Source organism: Rhinatrema bivittatum, chromosome 9 (assembly GCF_901001135.1).
Source record: "Rhinatrema bivittatum chromosome 9, aRhiBiv1.1, whole genome shotgun sequence".
NCBI lineage: Eukaryota > Metazoa > Chordata > Amphibia > Gymnophiona > Rhinatrematidae > Rhinatrema > Rhinatrema bivittatum.
This window is the reverse complement of record NC_042623.1, coordinates 182,886,277-182,909,020: the sequence shown is the minus strand read 5'-3', so window position 1 is coordinate 182,909,020 and position 22,744 is coordinate 182,886,277. Positions and strand designations below refer to the sequence as shown.

Below are 22,744 nucleotides of genomic sequence, written 5' to 3'. Positions count from 1 at the left end.
TCTGCAAGTGGCAGCAGCGTTAATTAGGAAAGTCAGCACAGGATCTGGGTGGGGGTCAGTGAGGCCGGCCGTGGCCCCCTGCTACAGTCAGCCAAACACTACAATTATGCTTTGAAGTTTTAAACAAACAATAATATATTTATTTATTTAACTCTTTTCTATACCAACATTCATGATACAGATCATATCATATCGGTTCACAAGGAACAAGGGGGTTATAACATTAACATTGAAGAAGAAGCAAAAGTTACAATAAAACAAGGTCGTGGGAACCTTGTATACAACCAAGTATCCAGTGATATTTGTGCATTCAGTAACAAAATGAAATAAATCCCACTGGTGGTTAATTTTTTTTTATCTTCAATACACGATACATTTTTTTGCTTTTTGTTATTATACATATCTATCTATCTATATATCTCAAAAATTGTAAAATATTGCCTTTTAATGTTATCTGAATATCAAAAACTTGTGTCACCTCTTTCTTTGAAGGGGGATATCCTCCAAGGGGCACAAAACAAATTTCTTTCTGTAGGAGCTAAATCTTCCTCTGCCGCTGGTCCCCTCTTCTTTGCGACCCCAGGAATGAGTCCATTCTGGGGTGGGAGGGGGGAAATGAATGTTTCTGGCCCAAGTGGTGACGTGGATCCCTTTGTCAGTGTGCAGCCGGTTAATTTGGTGCTGAGGCTTTGCTGGGACGAAAGACGCAGGACACAGGTACTGGGGGTTCAAATAATAAACGTTTACTGATCTCTTCAAAAGGGGTCATCAGTACGGCCTTCAAGATGGATTCTTCTTTCTCCCCTCTCCTTCACGTGACGTCTCAGCGAGAGAGACCCCTGAGGTGGAACTCCAAGGACCGTGCAGATACGACTCCGGCCCCCAAGAGAGGAGGAGGCGGGGGTGGCAAACAGAACCTCCTCAAAACAAAACCTGGGATGAGAAATCTTCAGTTTAGTAAGAATCCAAAATCTCTGTAACTCTCGGGGTAGCCCCACACTGGCAGGGATTTCCCATAACAACTAGTGAGGAGTATAGGCCTCATTCAGGAAGAAGTTAAACAGAGCTGCTTCCTCTTGCAGAGCTAAACCAAAAAAAACCACACATAAACCTCTCTCAACCACTAGTTATTAACAAGGTCCACCTACTCAAGGTGCCTCGAGGAGGAGCTGAAAAGTGGTATTCCTTGTAGTTAATTCATGGGCAACTAGGGATATCTAGTGGCCAACCCATAGTGGTGCCAAAAAAAAAAACAAAATTTGTGGAACGTGGGCTGATCACGTAAACATAAGAAGAAATTTTGAGGCAGTTCAGGACATTTTAACATTTAGACAGAGTAAGTGATGTAATTACCTGGTCTCACCACTTGGGGTGCGCTAACCCAAGGGAGGTTATGTCCAGCGTAGACCTGAGACAACATGAAAACATTTAATACAATACAATATGCATTTACCAAGAACCTCCAATGGGGAGAACACCACCCCCCATGGGTCATCACACACACAATCACATAACACTCCAGTGGGACCCACCCTAAGTAAAATTCTTCCAGTACATTTACTTTTAGTAAGTTTCCTGGGGAAAACTCAAAAACCACCGGCATTAAGCCTCTTCCACTCGACTCAGGTATGGGAAGCGATGGGCCTCAATGCCCCTTCCGCCTAATTGGCTGTGAGGCTTACCCAGAACTAAGGAGGGTCCACTCCCGTCCAGGATGACACCCCACACCATTAGCAGGGAACACTAGTGAAAAAATACCAATTACCCCAATAGGTATCCCAATGGGGAATACCAACACTTTTAAACATTTAACTTTCACACATCATTACACTCTTTTTTAGCCGTACAGACCTCCAATGGGAAGGTCTCTGCTTCTATGACTGCAGCTCCATCTCCTCACACACATCCAGTGAAAGGTAAATTACTCTTTAATAGGGACATAGACCACAGGACATCTGCCTACAGGGAGGGAGTAAAAAAATGTTCAGACGAGACAGTGAATATTTTCACATTTATTTATTTATTTATTTATTTAAAAGGATTTATTACCCGCGCCAGGTTACAAATAGTACAATCATAGTCAAACAATAAAAAAAAGAATAAAAATTTATAATTAAAACAAAACAGAGACTGGCCTGGGTGTTAAAGCCTGGCTGAAAAAAGATAAGAGGGCAGAAGTAAGAATAATAGGGTTAAGAGGTTATGGTTCACATAGGTCTTTAAATGCTAGCTTGAATAGATGGTGCTTTAATATTAAGATAACTTTCAACCTATGGCTTCTTTACCCATATGATCTAAAACTACCACAGAAAGCTATGGGGCTAAAAGTCTTATTATGGAGGGTTACATCTGAATGTGGCTTGTGGGGTTCGGCAGCCCACATTCTGCACACAGAGGGGTAGATTTTCAAAGGGTTACGTGCATAACGTACGTGCATAACCCCCAAAAACCTACCCCAAACCCCACCTGCACGCGCCAAGCCTATTTTGCATAGGCTCGGAGGTGCGAGTAAGCCCCGGGGCTTTCCTGGGGGGGGGGGGGCGTGTCGGGGGAGGCATGTCACGGTGGCGCGTCATCCGGGGGCATGGCCGTGGGCATGGTTCCGGCCCTGGGGCGTTCCGGGGGGGCATGGTCACGGCCTCCGGACCAGCCCCCGGACTGGAACCTGGCGCGCCGGCAGCCAGCCCACGCGAGTTACACCTGCCTTGAGCAGGCGTAACTTTGGGAATAAAGGTGGGGGGGTGTAGGGAGGGCTGGGGGGGGTGGGTTAGGTAGGGGAAGGTGGGGGGAGGCAGAAGGAAAGTTCCCTCTGAGGCCGCTCCGATTTCAGAGCGGCCTTGGAGGGAACGGGCAGCGCGCGCAGGCCTCGGCGCATGCAAGGTGCACAAATGTGCGCCCCCTTGTGCGCGCCGACCCAGGATTTTATGATAAGCGTGGCTACGCGCGTATCTTATAAAATCCAGCGTACTTTTGTTTGCACCTGGTGCACGAACAAAAGTATGCACTCACGCTTTTTTATTAAATGTACCCCAGAATGCGGTAGCTTTGCTGGCCTCTTGTGGACAGCAGATTAACTTCTAATGCACTTAGGAAATATGGGCCCAATTTTCAAAAGCATTTACACACTTATGCCGGTGTGCTATGTAACTGACTACAATATTGGGGAGTTATTAGAGTGCAGTGCAGGTGCGGGACTTAGTGCATTAATTAACTGTACTTCAGTGGAATCAGCATGGAACATGTGTTAAGAGTTGCATCTTTTTGTATTTGATTTATAAATAACATTTTTTTAGGAGAAAGTGATGTCCAACTATGTTTTGACAGTAGTGAAAAGGTTTCTCTTATTGCACCAAAAAAGTTCTCGATGGAGGAATTAGGAACTATGATGATTAAAATGCAAATATCTAATAATAAATTAGCAAACACAGTACAGGATGCCCTGAAACAAAATAACCAAGTGCAAGATAAAGTAGACCAATTAGAGAAATGTGATAATACAATGGATAAAAAAGTGGGGGAAATTCAAAAGATTCAGGTAAATCTAATTAAGTCAGAAGAAGATCATGAAAATAAAATTGAGATGTTAGAAAATCAGTTGAAAAAGTATAACCTTAGATTATTGAACTTCCCAAAAAGTCACCTGATTACACCTTTGGATTTATTCCATAGTTACTTGAAAAATATCTTGAAATACTCAGAGGTAAACTTTCCTAAATTAAGTAAATTGTACTATTTACCACGAACAGAGGGAGGGGGCAATACAAATAATGGAGAAATCCTAGAGGAATTAAATTTAACTGAATTCCTGGAAAAATTCTTTGAGTCTAAAATCAGCTCTACTGCCATATTGTTAGTTCAATTTGTGTCACAAACAGATAGAGATGCAGTGTTAAAATTGCATTTTAAACATCAAAAATCCATTTTTTATGGGCAAGCTATAAGGATATTTCCGGACATCGCACGCTCCACCCAATTAAGACGGAAAAGGTTTATAGAAATGAGATCTGAAGTATTATCAAGGGGGGCACAGTTCCAATTAAGGTATCCTTGTAGATGTTTAATAAAGCATTTGAATAATAGATTCATCTTCACAAATCCTGAACAACTGCGAACATACTTGCACACACAGCCTAAGGAAGCTGTGTAATAGGGGGAAAAAGAGATATATGGTGGGATAAATAACATCAAGTATATTTCTTAAGTTTTTTTTTTCCTTAAAAATGCTCCTGATTTTTGTGTTTGAAACCCCTTTGTTCTCATGATTTCATTACCTATTGATTTCTTTTAAAGAGATAAATAAGGAAATTGTTCTTGGAATAATATACCTTGTATAATGATTATGTTATCATATATTTGTTTAAAAATGTGAAATTTCAATAAAAATAAAATTAAAAAAAAAAACATGGGTTTTACACGTGCAAATGTACTTTACCTATGTAAGTGGGCTTTTGAAAATTGCTACAATAGTAATTACATTTACATGTGTAACCCCTTTTGAAAATTATCCCCTTTGTGTTAAAAGTGTCCCTTCTAATACTTTCAAACCCTACATGGAATTGCAGAATTTCCTTAGCCTATGATATCTTCAGGCACAGACATTTCCTTTTGGTCTCTCAGCTGGCTGAGAGCTAGCTGTGTATAATTTCTCACATGCTGACAAGTTAAATGATAGGTCCATAAAGAAAAATCCATGTACTGTTTCTGATGGTGCTGTCTGTTATTGCTTGGATGATCTGGAATGATGATGATGATGAAGAAAAGCTGAAAAAGATGTATTCCAGAATCCATAGGAGGCGGCAGCTCTGACCACAAATATACGATTGCAAGAAATAAGAGCACTAGGAAGAAATGCATCTCAAGCCAGAGTAATAAACTGTTGTGGCCACACCTTGAGTACTGTGCACAGTCCTGGTTGCCACATCTAAAACCAAAACAAAACTCCAGCGGAAATAGAAAAGGTGCAGAGGAGAGCAACCAAAATGATAGAGGATGGAGCACCTCCCCTGTGATGAGAGGCTACACAGGTTAGGGTCCTTCAGCATGAAAAAGAGGCAACTCATACAATATCATCATATCATTTGTCAGATGTATGCAAGCTGCTTCAGAAACTGACTGACAAAGACATGGCAGTCCCATCATGACAAGGATATGATAATATGATAGATGTTTATGAGGTCTATATTCAGATGTTCAGGACACAAGCCAGTCAAACTGCAGTTTTTTTAAATTTCCTGCCAAGATCCCTGGATCCAACATATTCAACTAAATCATTACCTTGATGTAGAGAGTATGAGGTCTCCACTAGATGGCCCTAGCTCCCAGCCCATGGTTAGTCATCTAGAGGAATAACAATCCTACTATCCCAGAGGCGTGCTTGAATGTGTAAGTCCTGAGTCCATGAGGGAGGGTTACGAATTGTTATGGTTTTGAGGTGTTGGAGTGGATTCTTGGGTACTGCGGTGATGACCACTCCCATGGGGAGGAGCCCCGTGAGAAACCGCAGTTCTAGGCTAGGCTCTATACACACAGACACAGAGAATTGTATTTATTATACAGCTCGGTGTACTGCCCGGGGAGCGGGCAGCAGTGAAGGTAACCCAGTAGAAGTAGTCCAGGGGTCCTCAGCAGATGTAGATGTTAGACAGTGCAGGGTAGCAGAGGCAGGTCCCGGATGTAGACTCTGAGCGCTGAAGCTGAATGTGAGACAGACTGAAAGTGTTAGTAGTCACTGAAGTAGAAGCCTTATTGATGAAGGTCCTGGCAGGCAGAAGTAGTTCAGTGGTAGGCACCAGAGTAGGGCGAACAGGCCCTCAAGGAGCGAGTACCCGATATCCCAAATAGGTACCTGAAAGAGAGCATAAGGGCATCTGAGGAGTGGGTACCCAGGTTTGCGATGAATTACTCCGAAGGGCAGAGAGAGAGCTTCCTGCGGCAGCTAGGAAGCGGCAGAGCACCTTAGACCGGAGGCATTCCAATCCTTGCTAACTCAGTTTGTTAGCAAACGAAGGGCAGGCTAAATACCAGGAAGTGATGACATCACTCGGAGGGGACGCCCCGAAGTTCCCACCATGACGTGGATATAGATGTGGATGGCATGCACGCACGCACCCTAGAAGGCCCTCAGGAAATCATGGTGAACACCGTCGCCGTTGCCGATCTGGAGATGCTGGAGAGAGTGGCATAAATACGCGGCAACAGCCATCTTCCCAAGGCTTGAGGAGAGAGAAGGAAGAAAGGTGAGGCACAGAGGTCGAAGCCGTCTGAGACCGACGGATGCAACAGTACCCCCCTTAAAAGGGCCCCCTCTAGACCCGCTACCTGGTCTAGGTTTTTGAGGATGCAATCGATGAAATTGACGAAGCATCTCTTTGTCCTTGATATTAGCCAATGGTTCCCAAGAGTTTTCTTCTGGTCCGTATCCCTCCCATGACAGGAGGTATTCCCAAACTCTGCCTCTCTTTCTTACATCAAGGATGGCATCAACCTTGTACTCGATGTCTTCTTCTGCATCAACAGGAGTAGGTTCCGGTGTCTTGGTGGAAAACTCTCTAAGAACAAGTGGTTTCAGCAGCGAAACATGGAATGCATTATGAATCTTCATAGCTGGAGTGAGTCTCAGACTATAGGTGAGTGAGCCCAATCGTCGGAGAATAGGAAAGGGTCCGACAAAGCGTGGAGCAAATCGAGCAGATGGAATCTTAAGTCTCAGATGTCTGGCAGACAGCCAAACTTTATCACCAGGCTGGAATTCAGGAGCCTTACTTCAGTGAGCGCCATAGCCTTTCTTTGCACTTTGTCCTGTTTTTTGGAGCATCTCTTTAGTCTTTCTCCAGAGCTGCTGTATATCTCTGGCAGTAGACTGAGCTGCTGGGGACGACACAGAAAGTGGAAGTGGTAAAGATGGTAAAGGTTGTCGTCCGTAGACCACTTCAAAAGGAGTAGATCCAGTAGAAGATGCTGGATGCGAATTGATGGCAAATTCAGCCCAGGGTAACAGTTCAGCCCAGTCATTCTGTCGTGAACCAACATAGGCGCGGAGGAACTGTTTGAGAGTTCTATTCATTCTCTCAGTTTGGCCATTCGACTGAGGATGAACGCAGAGGTGAAGTCAAGTGTGATATTGAATTTCTTACACAAGGCTTTCTAGAACTTTGCTGTAAATTGAACTCCTCTGTCTGAAACAATGCTTAATTTTCTCAATTTTGCATACTCATTATCATATTTAAATACTAACACGCACACGATGATGCCCTAACACGGCTTGATGAATGACCCAGATGGTCCTCCTGAATTTACTGCTTGTGGTGGAAAAAAATATATGTATATTGATTTGATCAGAAAGAAGCGTACTTGTCTTATGACCATACAGTTTAGACGCCTGTAGCAATGGGCACCTGATATAATAAACTTCAGCAGTGAAATTGGCATCTCAGCAAAATAACCAAAAAGCAGCACAATCAAAACGGACACTCGTATTAAGCGCCCATCGCAATTGTAGGTGTCTGATGCAACAAACTACTTTGAGCATCGGACACACACAATTCTCCCTTAACATGACCTTTTTACTCTGCCCCGACTTCCCTCTCATTTAAATACTGCATCGGGCACACAGGGGATGTGGCTGCTCGCTCGTTAGGAACATGGGCGCTCAATACAAGCACCCGTTTTATTGCATCAGTCCGTTAATAGGCAGCATATCAGGTCACAGAACTGCTTCATACAGGAAATCATTCCTAGCACAGACACATTCTCCTCTTATATTTCATATACACACACATTTGCTGGTGTAACCCGGGCACTTCTCGGGTTACCAGTAAGCCCTGGATTAGGGCAGTGTCAATTAGCTAGAGTAGATATGAAGGGAGGATCCATTCAAATACATTCTGCGGAGCCTGGAAGAACCTGCTTACTTGAAACAGTTTGTAAAAGAAAATTGGTTCTTACCTGATAATTTTCATTCCTGTAGTACCACAGATCAGTTCAGACTCCTGGGTTTAGCCTCCCCTCTAGCAGATGGAGACAGAAGTTTATCAAACAAAACTCCGCCTTATATAGGATGGTGCCACCTACAGTCTGGCAGTATTACTTAATGTCAAAGCAGCCCAAAACAGAAAACACCCCCATGAACTATATACAGTAATCTAACAACTGCAGACTGGATCCTCAATCCCCAATGGATACAGAACCCGTGCGCAATCAAGAAACAAACAAATCAACAGATTTGACAATAAAGAACGATAGCAGTGCGGACTCTCCATTCCCTTCAAGGACAAATGGGTGGGACTTTGGACTGATCCGTGGTACTACAGGAACGAAAATTATCAGGTAAGAACCAATTTTCTTTTCCTTGTATGTACCCGGAGCAGTCCAGACTCCTGGGATGTACCAGAGCTAACCTTACTTGGGATGGGATCTGGAGAGGCCCGCACTGAGCACACCTTCTCCAAATCCACCAGTCCCCAGAGACCTAACATCCAACCGATAATGCCTGGCGAAAGTATGCAAAGACTTCCACGTAGCCGCCCTGCAAATTTCTTCTGGGGAAATCTGCTGACATTCAGCCCAGGATGCGGCCTGTGAACGAGTCGAATGCGCCTGAATACCCAATGGAATGGACTTCCCTGTCAATAAATAGGCAGAATTTATGGCCTCCTTTAGCCACCTAGCTATGGTAGTCTTTGACGCTACATTACCCTTCCTGGGACCATTCCAGAGAACAAACAGATGATCAGAAACTCGGAATCTGTTGGTAACCTCTAGGTATTGCAACAATGCCCTACGAACATCCAGCTTTTTCAATTCCTTATAAAAAGGGTCCGACCTATCCAGGTCCGAAAAAGCCGGCAATTCTACCAACTGATTTAAATGGAAAGACAATACCACCTTAGGCAGGAAGGAGGGCACCCCTGAATCTGAGATTCTTAGAAAGGGCTCTCTACACAATAGATCCTGAAGTTCCGATAGCCGGCACGCTGATGCAATAGCCACCAAAAACACCACCTTCAAGGTAATGTCATTCAACGTCGCCCTGCGTAACGGTTCAAAAGGTGCCCCACACAAAACCTTCAGAACCAAATTCAGATTCCAAGAGGGACAAGGCTGTCTCACCGGCAGACGCAAATGCTTCGCCCCTCGCAGAAATCGAGAGACATCAGGATGATTTGCCAAGGACACTCCTTGAATGGTGCCACATAAAGAACCTAGTGCTGCCACCTGCACACGCAAAGAACTACACGTTAATCCCTTCAACAAACAGTCCTGAAGAAAACTCAAGATTTCTGGCACGGACGCCTGAGTGGGAACAGCCTCCCTGTCCAGACACCAGGCCTCAAAAACCTTCCAAACGTGCACGTACGAAATGGAAGTAGAAACCTTACGAGATTGCAAGAGGGTAGTTACTATCGCATCGGAGTATCCCCGGGAACTCAGCCGTTTCCTCTCAAAAGCCATGCCGCTAGACAAAAGTGATCGACCCTGTAGAAAAAGAAAGGTCACCGAGTAAGCAGATTCGGAATGTCCGGGAACCATAAAGGAAACGCTAGGTTCACTAGATCCACAAACCAAGGACGTCGCGGCCACTCGGGAGCTATCAGAACTACCTCCGACGGATGCAGCTCTATTCTGCGAAGAATTCGACCGATGAGAGGCCAAGGTGGAAAGACATAAAGCAGAATGTCTTTTGGCCATGGAAGAATTAGCGCGTCCACGCTCTCTGCTCCCATGTCCCTGTGATGAGCAAAGAACCAAAGAGCCTTCACATTCTTGAACGTTGCCATGAGATCCATAGCGGGCGTGCCCCATTGGGCACAAATGATCTGAAAGGCGTCGTCCGCTAACTCCCATTCGCCGGGGTCTAGCTGATGGCGACTGAGGAAGTCCGCCTGGACATTCTCTACTCCGGCAATGTGAGAAGCCACTATGCAGGCCAAATGCTGTTCCGCCCATGAAATCAAGAGATGAGCTTCCATTGCCACTGGTTGACTCTTGGTTCCCCCCTGACGATTGATATAGGCCATTGTGGTCACATTGTTGGACAACACTCTGACCGATTTGCCCCGGAGAAGCAGGAGGAACGCCGGCAGAGCCAATCTCACTGCTCTGGTCTCCAGACGGTTGATGGACCAGCGAGCTTCCTCCTGGGACCACTGCCCCTGCACCGACTTCTGCAGACATACCGCCCCCCCCCCAACCGGATAAGCTGGCATCCGTAGTGACTACTGTCCAGGTCGGGACCACCAACGGAACTCCACGTTGCAAGTTGACTGGGGATAACCACCAATCCAGTCTGCACTGAGCTGACTCCGGTAGTGGCAAAGGGAGATAAAACTGCTCCGAGACCGGAGTCGGTTCTTGGATTCGTTGACTATCCACCCCAGCGATCTCAGCAACTGGAGAACTTGATGTTTCGCCTCCTGGCAGAGCAATGTCGATTTTGCGTGAATCAGCCAATCATCCAGGTACGGATGGACTAAAAATCTTTCCTGTCATAACTGAGCTGCCACCAACACCATGATCTTGATGAATGTCCTGGGAGCGGTGGCAAGCCCAAAGGGCAGAGCCTGAAACTGATAATGCTGACCCAGCACCGCGAATCTGAGAAACCGCTGGTGATCGGGCCATATCCCGATGTGTAGATATGCTTCCGTGAGATCTACAGATGCCAGAAACTCCCCCTGACGAACCGACGCAATAATGGACCGCAACGTCTCCATGCGGAACCGAGGGATCCAGAGGCACCTGTTGACTCTTTTCAAATTGAGAATGGGTCAAAAGGTTCCTTCTTTTTTTGGTACCTCGAAGTAAATGGAATACGGACCCTCCAAAGCTCCTCGGGAGGAACCGGAACAATGGCACCGAGGTCGAGTAGCCATTGCACCATGTACTTTATTGCTCGACATTTGGTCACAATACCGCATGGCGAGACCAGAAACTGCTGGCGAGGTTGGCGTGCAAAATCTAACGCATAGCCGTGTCTTATCACAGTAAGGACCCACTGATCTGAAGTGATTTTGGCCCATTCCTCGTAAAACAGGGACAGTCTGCCTCCCACCATTGGCACTGAGGAATGGACCAGCTGTACATCATTGCGAGGGCTTTCCGCCCGGCGCATTCTGAGTGGCGCCAGGTCTACCAAAACGTCATCCACGAAAGGACTGAGTATACGCTTGCTGCCTGCTGGCGTTATGCCGGAAGGAAGAGGCAGATCCTCTGGAAGTCTGAGGCCTCCGACCTCATCGAAAACGAGCTCAAGAAGCAAAGGACCCCCTTGACCGTGGCCTATCCTCCGGTAACCGATGCATCTTATTCTCGCCTAAAGACTGAATCAGGTCCTCCAGTTCTTTGCCAAAAAGCAGCTTGCCCTTGAAAGGTAAAGAACCCAGCTGAGACTTAGAAGAAACATCTGCTGCCCAGTTACGGAGCCACAACAAACGCCGCGCCGACACCATAGATCTAACTGAGGTGTGAAGCAGATCATGAAAGGCACTGTAGACAATCACGGCCTCAAGTCGTCCCGCCTGAAGCGCTTCTTCCTGCGAAAGCAACTCATTGGTTAGCAGTTGTTGCACCCAAAGGAGACCCGCACGTAAGGAAAAATTACTGCAGATAGCTGCTCGGACTCCCAGTACAGATATTTCAAAAATCTTCTTAAGTTGGACTTCCATTTTGCGATCCTGCAAATCTTTAAGGGCCGTCCCCCCCGTAACCGGGATGGTAGTCTTTTTCGTGACTGCCGCTACTGCTGCATTCACCTTAGGCACTCTTAATAATTCCAAGGCGTCCTCCGGCAGGGAGTAAAGCTTGTCCATTGCCTTTGCTACCTTAAGACCTAATTCCGGAGTATCCCATTTCTTGAAAAGTAAATCCGTAGCAGAAAAATGGAAAGGAAAAGCTGTAGGGGGACCCCTCAGGCCTAGGACTACCGGATCCGTAGCCCCTAACCTGGATTCTTCCTGGGGGAGCTGGATCCCCAATTCCCCCAGGATAGGAGGAATGAGCAGACCCAGCTTGTCTTTCCTGAAAAGACGGACAACCTTCGGGTTATTGCCGTCTGCCCCATGGGACCCTCGGAGACCCCCCTGCCGGGGGTCTGACTCCCCCTCAACCCCCCTCGGAGGCTGGGTGGGCAAGTCTAGGTCTCCTGGCCATCCGTGTCCGAAGAAGAAGAATCCGGATCCCCGATAGGAGGTCGTAAGCCCAAAGGACACGGTCCCCCCGGTGGACCCAGATCCTGGGATGGCTTAGCGCGCTTGTGGACCCCTGAGTGGGAGTCCTATGACCCCTCTTTTTACCAGCTCTCTGGGCCTTAAAGGCCTTGTGCATAAGCAACACGAAGTCTGAAGAAAAGGAGGAATCTGAGGATAAATCATCCCCATCCACATCGGGGTCCGCATCAATAGGGAAGTCAGACTCAGCAGGTTTGTCCCCCTCGGGGACCTTGCACTACGGTGACAAGTGAGGGGGAGGGACCTCCTACCCCCTCACAGGTTGCTCTGCTGAGGCTGCCGGAACAACCGGCGGCAAAATGGCACCCGCTGTCAGAGGCGCCAAGCCGAGTGCACCCAAAATGGCGCCCATTCCCGCGCGTCGCAGGAACCGGAAGGGGGAAGGAGGCTGTAGGTCCCCGAACGCACCGGTCACCGTTTGGACCCAAAGGAAGACCCTACCTTGGGTCGTGGAGGCTCCCTCTCCCCCCCGGGAGGCAATCTGCGAACTGCGGCGCTGCATGCGGCCTGGCACGGCATGTTGCCATTCACAAACAGCCTTAGCCTTACTGAAAAACAGCGAAACAAAACGAAAATGGAGCGCTGCGAGCCCCCCCAACCCGGACAAAGAAAAGGGAGAGTCAAGCCCCACCAAGAAAGGGACTTTGAAATTCAGAGTTGTTTTTTGTTTTGTTTTTTTTAAATACCTGAACAAGCCTTCGGGTCCTGGATCAAACTGGGGGGAGTGAGCCGGGCTCCCCAGTATCACCCCCAGTGACCTCCACAAGCTGGCAAACCGGTGTAATAACCCCCGGTACCTTAGCTGCCTCTGAAACCAGGGGGGGATGGTCCCCTCAGGACTTCACCACCCCCTGGGAGGCGTAAATCATGACCTGCAAGCACACTCTGCGGTCTTCAGAACTCCTTGTCTCTTATCTTCTTTTTTTTTTTTTTAAATCACCTAACTACACTGTCACCAAACAACCAGCTAGGCCCTAGCACAGACTGTAGGTTTTGCACCTCCTCCACCTGCTGGAGACAGAAGAATACTGCCAGACTGTAGGTGGCACCATCCTATATAAGGCACAGTTTTGTTTGATAAACTTGTCTCCATCTGCTAGAGAGGGGGGGGGGGCAAAACCCAGGAGTCTGGACTGATCCGGGTACGTACAGGGAACTGGGCCTTTGCTATATCTTAGGAGGTAGTCCTTTGAGTTATGAACAGTGTTCAGATGTAAATAGGAGCTTAGTTGTTATTTTACAGGCCCAGCCAGTGAGCCAAGCAATCCCCATTTGGTGGTCCTGGCTTGGGTCAGAAGCGTTTCTGCTCAGCCAGTACACAGCCTGTCTGGTGGGAGATTCTGACTGCATTTTTTGGAATTAACTTTTAAATGATAGGGGCTTTACTGGAGCTTGTACACCACCTGGGCTCAGAGATTGGAGAACCCTGGGTCTGGAGCTGTGCAGGTCAGGGAAGGAAGGGGGTGACAGTGACCTGCTCTAAGGAGTCACACCAATGTTATTCTTGGTTGGGTAAAGATTAAGTTCAACATCCAGGAGAAAGTTTTTGAATGCCCCTTCCTGCTTGATTTGGAGCACCGAAATGCCTGCTCCCTCCTACCAGGGATTTGAAGAGATCTAAGGACTGCAGTAAGAGCAAAGAAGGTTTTAATCAACTAACTGTGAGTAAAAGGCAAAGCCTAACATCAGTGAAGCCACCCATCTGGTGCTTCAATCAACCTTGCGGAGAGAAAGAGATGTATCCTTCTGTGCAGACACAGAAATAAGAGTATTCTTGCCAGTTGGAAGGATACCCTGCCCATCCGAGGAACCTGTTTTTTCCAAGCCCTGAATGGTAGGAATTCCCTTGGCCGGCCTGAGATATTCCTGCACAGATTTGGGAGAACTTTGTAACAGTCTTATTTCAATATACTGCTGCGGATCAAAGAGTTGTGCATTTCCCATTTATTGTCTTTAGTAAAGAATTATTTTTTTTTTGGACACTAACACCAGCATGGTGCACAGTGAATAGAAAAGTAATCCTCTTCCAGGGATACATAAAGAGAATTAGCCACTCCGTACAGGGAACTGAGAGGACTCCTTTCATCCCCCAGTCAAAAGAACCTTCACCCTGTGAAGGAAGGGAGGCTAGCAAGCTTGCCTGGGTTCCTGCTCTAAAGAGTACAAATAAGTTTATGTGCCTATCCCTACCGAACTTGTCTCAACGCACAATTAAACTCTGGAATTTGTTGCCAGAGAATGTGGTTAGTGCAGTTAGTATAGCTGTGTTTAAAAAAGGATTGGATAAGTTCTTGGAGGAGAAGTCCATTATCTGCTATTAAGTTCACTTAGAGAATAGCCACTGCCATTAGCAATGGTTACATGGAATAGACTTCGTTTTTGGGTACTTGCCAGGTTTTTATGGCCTGGATTGGCCACTGTTGGAAACAGGATGCTGGGCTTGATGGACCCTTGGTCTGACCCAGTATGGCATTTTCTTATGTTCTTATGTCCATTAAGGAAGGATTACATCATTCTTTCATTGCAACAGAAAATGACAATAAAGACCACGAAGTTCATCTAGCCTGCCCATTTTCCCTTCCTTTAACATAAGTTATGACACAAGATAAGCACCATAAGGCCCATATAGGCTTTGGTATGTGCATTGCTGGCCTCAGCTCCCTGCCCTCCCTAGTGTCTGCCTGTGTTTTTTACCAGACCTCTCCTGGTCTGCACACGTGGATCATCCGTTTCAAGACAGCACTCTCAGTACTGTGATACAAAATAGCGAAGTCAGTTACAATAAGGGTTCATCCTTTTAGTAATATGATTTACAGCCCTTTATTTGTGATAATGTATCTTTATAAACTACTGCAAACAACAAACTGCAGGTGTGTTAAAATAACTTTCCTATGCTGACAATACCTAAGGAAATTATTAGTGATTGCCGGGTGCGCCAGAGCTGAGGCTAGGCCCTACCCGTATACAAGACTAGGAGAGAGGGAAAGGAATGCCCTACCATCCGACCTAAGTATGGACCCCGAACTGTATGTACTGTGATCAAAATGGGAGAATTAAACCTTCCTTTCCCAAGAAAAAATAAATCTATAGCGAGAAAGGGCAGGTAGTGAGAGTACTGGGGAAGTTTAACAGCACAGACGCAAACGTATAAAGCTGTCAGGCCAATCTCGTGCTAAACATGTGATGGAAGAGCCGAGTCCAGCTCTGTCGCTGCCTTACAGCCACAGGCGGACAGCAAGACCTCAGATCAGGCGAGTTCTAGGTGAACGTACTGCACATGCACCCTGCAGGCCCCTTTCATTGCGCTCGCACTGAATCCCCAAAGGGTAAGGAAACGGAGATCGCGCTCCTGATTGGGAGCATGCACTGACGTCATCTGCTCACGCCCATTAGGTATTTCTGATTGGGAAGAGGGCTGCTTTTCAAAGTAAACAGGCATTCTTAATTGGCTAGAGAACCCAGCGCCTTGAGTGACTGGGTCGGAGAAGGAAGGGGCGGGCTTGTCGAGCGCCCTCGCTGGATTCGCCCAGGCTCGTCACGTGAGGCAGAGTCCGTGGGAGCTGGCGAGCAGTGCCTATCGTTCTCTCTTTCAGCCCGCGCGCCCGCCAGCATCAGCCACGTGCAGACGCCACTCCGTCCGTTCCACTAACCAGTCCCGGGTTCGCATCGCCAGCATGGTGAAACTCGCCAAGGTAAGACCCTCACTTAGGGCTCACGCCGTCCGGGGAAGCTCGGAGCCACCGCTACGGTCCTGCCGAGCAGTGAGGCCTGCAAGGCCGCGCTGGGCCTGTGCACGCTGTTCGTGGCCGAGGTTGCGGCTCGCGTACAGCCGATGGCGCCGCTTATGATAAGGAGAGGTGGATGCATAACAGGGTCCGCGTGCAGCGCTGCTGAAAATGGATTGGGGCCGTGATGAGGAACTATGCGGGATAGCCAGAGCTCGCGCGCTCCTCGCTCGCTCCCCCCCCCCTCGCGGCCACACTCTGGTAGGTGGCGCGAGGGGACTGGTTCGCTTGTCTGAACGTTGGCGCTTCCTGTGATAACGTCAGATTTGCGTGCGGATGCGTGCGCGACTGGTTTCTTGGCGGCGAGGGCGCGAGCTGCCTCCGGGCCTCTGCGCGTGTGCTGGTAGCTGAGCATAGCATCAGATGCCCCCGGGGTTCTGCGCGTGCGCAGATTGGAGGAGCGTTGGGCGCCAGACTTTGGGTCTCTTCCTGTTGCTGTAACACGTGTGTTAACTGCATGTCTCTGGTCTTCGGTGGGGCTTTGGCAAAGATCTGGTGGTGAAGACTTTAAGGCAGAAGGAGTGTTGAACTAGAACAGAAGCTGTCCAGGAAGGTCTCTGCACACACTATAGGAGAGTAATAGGGAGAGCTCTTTGGCGTTATTTCATCTTTCTTTGTTTTCTCTACACCCAGATACACGTCAGATATTTCATTTCCAGTGGTTATGACAATCCAGGCTTCTAATTGCCTTTTTATAGGTTTCTTAAATTCTATGGTAGGTGTGTATGAATTGGTTCCTTAGGGATGTACCTCCATTGTCCTTTGAAATCAAGAAAATGTGATGTAATATAGTAATGACGGCAGAAAAGGACCAGATGGTCCATCCAGTTTACTCAGCGAGCTTCTAATGGTAGTATCTGCCATGTGCAGGTTACACCCCCTCCCCCTTTCTCTTAAGAGTAGCAACTGCAGCTCCATGCAGTTATTCCCAAGCCTTATGATAACCCAAAATAACATGAACTGCTAGCAACATTTTTATTTTCTATACCACTAGCTCCAATCATAGTGGTTTACAACAAAAACATACACAAAATTAAAATGTCAAACATATATACAATTTTGAAAAACAAAATGACAGAGCCTTCTTTTCTTCTGCTAGTCTTATCCATCTTACCTTTTCATTTTTACTGGGTGATGAGCCTTCTTGAAAATTCAGACCAATGCTGATGTGTTTTGCTTATGGACTTGGCCTTAGAAGCATGGATACCTCAGACTATAAAAGTCAGGGTCTGTGTAGGTTATCATCTGAATCCAATTCCTCTTCCATTCCTCACTCTTCTGTCAAAGCAGAGAGTGATAATGTAGTTGTGTCAAAGCAGGACTTATTTGTTAATCCCTTGCCTTCTGTTGTGGGTAGTAATTGCTGCTCCAAGCAGGTTATCCCCATGCTTATCAATTCCCCAGACCGTAAAAGTCGGGTGATTGTCTGAATCCAACTCCCCTTTTCCCAATGCCATTGAAGCAGATTAATGTTGCAGTTGCATAAAAAAAAAAGTATGGTTTCTGGAGTTTTTGTAGAAGTGACAGCCTGTAGAAAAGACTTGAGTTCTGAATCTGTGTATTTAACTGCTTTTGTCTCCACTTTCATGTATATAGAACTAATACTAGGTTAGACATTATATAGAACCTGAGGCTGGTCACGTGCTGTATTGGGTATTTGAAAGCTCTCATCCGTATCCTCTGAGGTGAGAGAGAGAAATTGAATGGCGTAAATTTTTCTTAGTTTAATACCTTCACATAGGTGACCTTATTCTATAATGCCTCTCCTAAAGTATGACCAAAAAGAAAAATTCGTACTAGCTGCTGGCTTCAGTACTAAGGCTAATACTGGGGGTAGCAATAGTGTAGGTTCTTCAGATAAAGATGACAATCTCGGGAACAGATATGGCCCATGGTGAATGTGCTGTAGCGTTGGCAGACCCAGAATTAAATTAAAATTGAGGAAGAGAAATAGTTATGTGGACCCCCTGAAAACAACAAGGAAGTAATGTGCTTCTTAAGATGTCTTGGGTTTTGTTTCTTTATAGTGACTGCGTGAGTGATATTTGGAGTTGTCTTCTGTAAGATCCTTTATTTTCATTGTAAACTACTTTAGAGTGGCTTACTAGCTACAAGTGTCATAGAAATCTGAACTATCTTTTTGTGTTATAGGTAGAAGCTATGTGCTTATATCATTATCTTGTACTCTGCCTTGTCTCAGAGGAATAGGTGGAATATCAAATGGAAACATAAAGCTAACTTTCCTAGTGTGTAGCAAATGGATTCAGGACCAATGGGTATAGTGTGCTCCTGATAGCGGTTGGAGACTGAGTCAGATTTCAATCTGACGTCAGCCCTAGTACATATACCCCTGCAGAAAGCTCTGCTCTTCAGCATTCTCTGTCTCCATAGCAGTTCGGGACTCTACACGCTTGCTCAGTGTTAGAGTACTCAAACCATAGAAGAAAGAAGAAAATTCCAAACAAAGAAGAAATCTCACCTCTCCAGACGAGCCCTGCTCTCCTGCAGTGATACCTAAGGGTCCCTCCGCCAGTTGAGATTTCCTGGGGTGATTTCCGAGATCCCTCAGAGGTAGGCCTCGGTCCGGCAGCCGGTTCCCGGTGTGGACTTAGCTCCTGGCAATGGGAATGGCTGAGAGGCAGCGGGTGCAATACAGAGCATGGCGGTGAAGGTACTTCCCTCTCCCACCCCCCCCCCCCCCCCCCCCCCCCGCAGCTGGAGAGAGCCTGGAACGAAACCAGTAAACGCCGAGATAAGGTAGAAACATTTTTCTAAGTCTCCGATCTCCAAGGCTCGGATAGCCGCACAGATTGCCTGCTGGCGTCTGTACCATTGGGTTGATCAGCCCAGGCCGGGCTAGACCCCGATCGGATACGAGGGCCCTCCCACGTGGAGACTCTCTGGGGTGGTCGCCATCTTGCTCGCGTGGTCCCTGACGCCATTTCGCCGCTCTGTCCGCCTAACTGAACCATGCGCACAGGGACGAGCTGGGCGCACAAATTACTTGTGCGCACAGTGGCGCGTGCATAGATGCAGTACGCACAGCTACGCACACAATTGTGCCGGGCGCACAAGTTAAGGCCGTGCGCACAACGGCGAGCGCATCTCAGTGAGCTCGCATCCCGGCCTACACGCTCATCTTGGGCACACCCGGAGCGCATAGCTAAGCCTCCCGTCGCGCACATTAAACGCACAGACCAGGCTTTAGCAACCTATGCGCACAAAACCATGGCACCCCGGCCAAGGAAACCAAGGCACAAGCCCTCTGCCCAGCCTGCCACATAAGAGCAGTGCAGCATGAGGAGGCCACGGCTCTGTGTCTACAGTGCGAGGAGGCCCTGGGAGAACCCGGACAAGGCCCTCCCCAGCCAGTACAGGAATCCGGATCCACTGATAATACCCCGGACCTCTCTATCCCCAGCACAACCCTCCCCCAAACGGGGTACCTGGGGAACGCAGTGGCCTTTAATCTAGACCTAGGAGCCTTCTCGTGGGTAGAATTCTTTAAGGGTCTACATAACTTTGTCCACATGCAACCACTACGGATGGCAGACACATCCGCCACCAGAGGACCTTTGCCTCCCATGGCCCTCCAGGCCTTCCAGTGACATGCTCCCCCCCCCCCCCCCCCCCCCCCCCCGGCCAAAAGGCCCACCATAGGGGACACGGACACCTCTGACGAGGATCAAGACCCCCTGTAGGAAGGGGAAATACCTTCAGGACCGAAACCTTACCGAACCATGAGGCGTTTCTTCTCCAAAGACGAGATACCATATCTCGTGGCTCTCAGCTTGAAGGAACTCGCCATTCCAGGCCCAAGTGACACAGAGGAACCAAAGACGAACCCTCTCCTAGAAGGGCTCCGTCAGGCCTCACGCCATTTCCCCTTGCTGAAAGCCATACAACAGCTGATCAACTTGGAATGGGATGCCCCGGAAGCCAGTTTCAAGGGGGGGGGGGGGCGCCCCGGAAACCCTATATCCACTGGAACCCTCAGCCAAAGAGCTACTAGAGTTCCCCAGGGTGGGCGCCATGGTCTGCGCGGTCACAAAGCACACTACCATCCCAGTTGAGGGAGGAGCAGCACTCAAGGATGCCCAGGACAGACGTCTGGAATCCATCCTTAAACAGTCATTCAACGTATCAGCTATGTCACTACAGATTGCTGCCTGCTGTGCCGTGGTAACACGCGCCTGCTTATCCATGACCGGGAACGCCGCCACGCCTGGCGAAGCACTAGAACCAGCGGTATCCTTCCTCGCAGATGTGACCTCTGACTTGGTACGCACCTCAGCCAGGGGTGTCTCATCCGTAGTGGCAGCCAGAAGGCAACTCTGGCTCCGAAGTTGGTCAGCTGATGCGATCTCCAAGACGAAACTCACGAGAATGCCCTTTAAAGGAGCCCTCCTGTTCGGAAGCGAACTGGAGAAGTTTGCTGACAAATGGGGCGAATCCCCAGTACCTCGGATACTGGGGAACAAGAACAAAAGAAGCCAATGCCCCTCTCCCCGATTACCTAGGGGCAGAGGATCACAGCGTTGCAGACCCTACAAGAGTACATATCAAGCTCCTCGCCCTGCAGGCAGGGGCCAGTCCTTTCAGAACAAACACAACAAGAGGGGAACCGGCTGGTACAGGCCCCAGCCGCACCCCACAATGAGAATCAGCCGACCCATCCACAGGAAGAAGCCATAGGGGGCAGGCTTGTCCTATTCTACCAAAGATGGGTCGAGAAAACAGCGGACAGTGGGTCCTAATCATCATTCGAGAGGGATACTATCTGGACTTTCACATCATCCCTCCGGTCAAGTTCGTGAAATCTCCTTGCCACACACCCTCCAAGAGGACAGCAGTGGAAACCACACTGGCCAAATTACTCGCCCTAAAGGCCATAACGCCGGTGCCCATGCAACAACAAAATACTGGGCACTGTTCAATCTATTTTTATCATCTCCAAGAAAGAGGGAACATTCCGGCCCATCCTGGACCTCAAGTCGGTCAACCACTACCTGAGGGTACCACAGTTCCACGAGGAAACCCTGCACTCGGTCATAAGGGCGATACAGCCGGGAGAATGCCTTACATCCTTGGACCTGTCAGAAGCATACCTGCACATCCTGGTCCATCACGAGCATCAGCGCTTCTTGTGCTTCACGATCCTGGACCACCATTACCAGTTCCGAGCTCTACCCTTCGGGCTCGCCACAGCCCCTCGGACATTCACCAAAATTATGGTGGTAGTAGTGGTGACACTGAGGAAAGAGGGATTCCTCGTACACCCATATCTGGACGATTGGTGGATCAGAGAAAAGTCTCCAGAGGAAAGTCATCAGGTGACCACCAGAGTCGAGGCTCTAATGGAGAACCTGGGGTGGGTTGTCAACACAAACAAGAGCTGCCTACAGCCCTCCCAATCCCTAGGATACCTGGGAGTCCGGTTCGACACCAGACAAGACAAGGTCATTCTTCCCCCTACGAGGAGAAGAAAACTGACGAACCAATTGCAAAACCTGCTAACAAGTCTTCGTCCCATGGTATGGGACAACCTCCAAGTCCTCTGCCTCATGACATCAACCCTGGAAATGGTCCCATGGGCAAGAGCTCACATGCGACCGCTACAGCGCTCCCTACTGTCACGGTGGAACTTGATGTCCCAGGACTACTCCATTCGCCTGCAGCTCCCGGAGGAGGTGTGGAATCAGCTCCAATGGTGGCTACAAGAAGACTATCTGAGCAAGGGAGTAAGGCTATCCCCACCGACCTGGATCTTGCTCACCACGGACGCGTGCCTACGAGAGTGGGGAGCCCACTGCCAGGAACTGACGGCCATGGGGCAATGGGACAAGGAAGAGTCGGGATGGAACATCAACCGACTGGAAGCCTGGGCGGTCAGACTAGCCTGCATACGGTTCAGTCATAGACTCTGGCGCAAATCTGTCAGTCATGTCAGACAACACCACGACATTTGCCTACATCAACCGCCAGGGAGGAATCAGAAGCCATCAGGTTTCCCTGGAAATAGATCCTCTAATGGCATGGGCAGAAGCAAACCTACAAGGGATCTCAGCGCCCACATCATGGGAAAAGACAACGTCACTGTGGACTACCTCAGCAAAGAAAGTCTAGACACAGGGGAATGGAAGCTGTCGACCACAGCCTTCCTGCTGATGGATCTCCTGGCAACCCGACCCAAGCCCAAGTTCCCAACTTCACCCTGCAGCGGCTGCAAGATCTAGGGGCCATAGTTCCAGTGCTCGCAGAGCAGCTAAGGCGTGGGCGCTACTCCATCTACTTTGTGGTACCAAAAAAGGACTGGTCATTTCGTCCCAACCTCAATTTAAAGCGGGTAAATCGCGCTCTGAGGGTACCCCGTTTTTGGATGGAAACGCTTCGTTCTGTCAGTGTCGGTGCACATGGGGGAGTTCTTGGCATCACTGGGCCTGACGGAGGCGTACTTCCACATCCCCATACGTCCGGATCATCAGAGGTACCTGCGGTTTGTGGTCCTGGGGTGCCATTTTCAGTTCTGCGCCCTCCCATTCGGTCTTGCGACGGCGCCCAGGGTATTCACCAAGGTGGTGGTTGTGGCCGCCTTGCGACGGGAGGGGGTTCTGGTCCATCCCTACCTGGACGATTGGCTAATTCGAGCAGTCAGAAAGCCTCTGCAGGGACGTGTGTCCTCTGGATGTTGGACTCTTTAGGATGGGTGGTCAACCCCGAGAAGAGTCATCTGGC

General features: G+C 48.4%; 1 protein-coding gene and 1 long non-coding RNA gene across 3 annotated transcripts in view; one reads left to right on the top strand and one right to left on the bottom strand.

Moving 5' to 3' along the window:
- Positions 1–216: 216 nt before the first annotated feature.
- LOC115099156 lies at positions 217–2,445 on the bottom strand. The gene is made up of 3 exons (XR_003858697.1): positions 1,852–2,445; positions 1,354–1,408; positions 217–933 (listed from the first exon to the last, which is right to left on the bottom strand). It is a non-coding gene; the product is annotated as an uncharacterized LOC115099156 (long non-coding RNA).
- Positions 2,446–15,759: 13,314 nt separating this feature from the next.
- The window catches only part of NCL (nucleolin), a 78,943-nt gene continuing 71,958 nt past the window's right edge, over positions 15,760–22,744 (top strand). For both annotated transcript variants that reach the window (XM_029615661.1, XM_029615660.1), the window contains exon 1: positions 15,760–15,916. In XM_029615661.1, the coding sequence (XP_029471521.1) occupies positions 15,899–15,916 (18 nt within the window). In that variant the 5' untranslated portion in view covers positions 15,760–15,898. The remainder of the gene's footprint in view (positions 15,917–22,744) is intronic.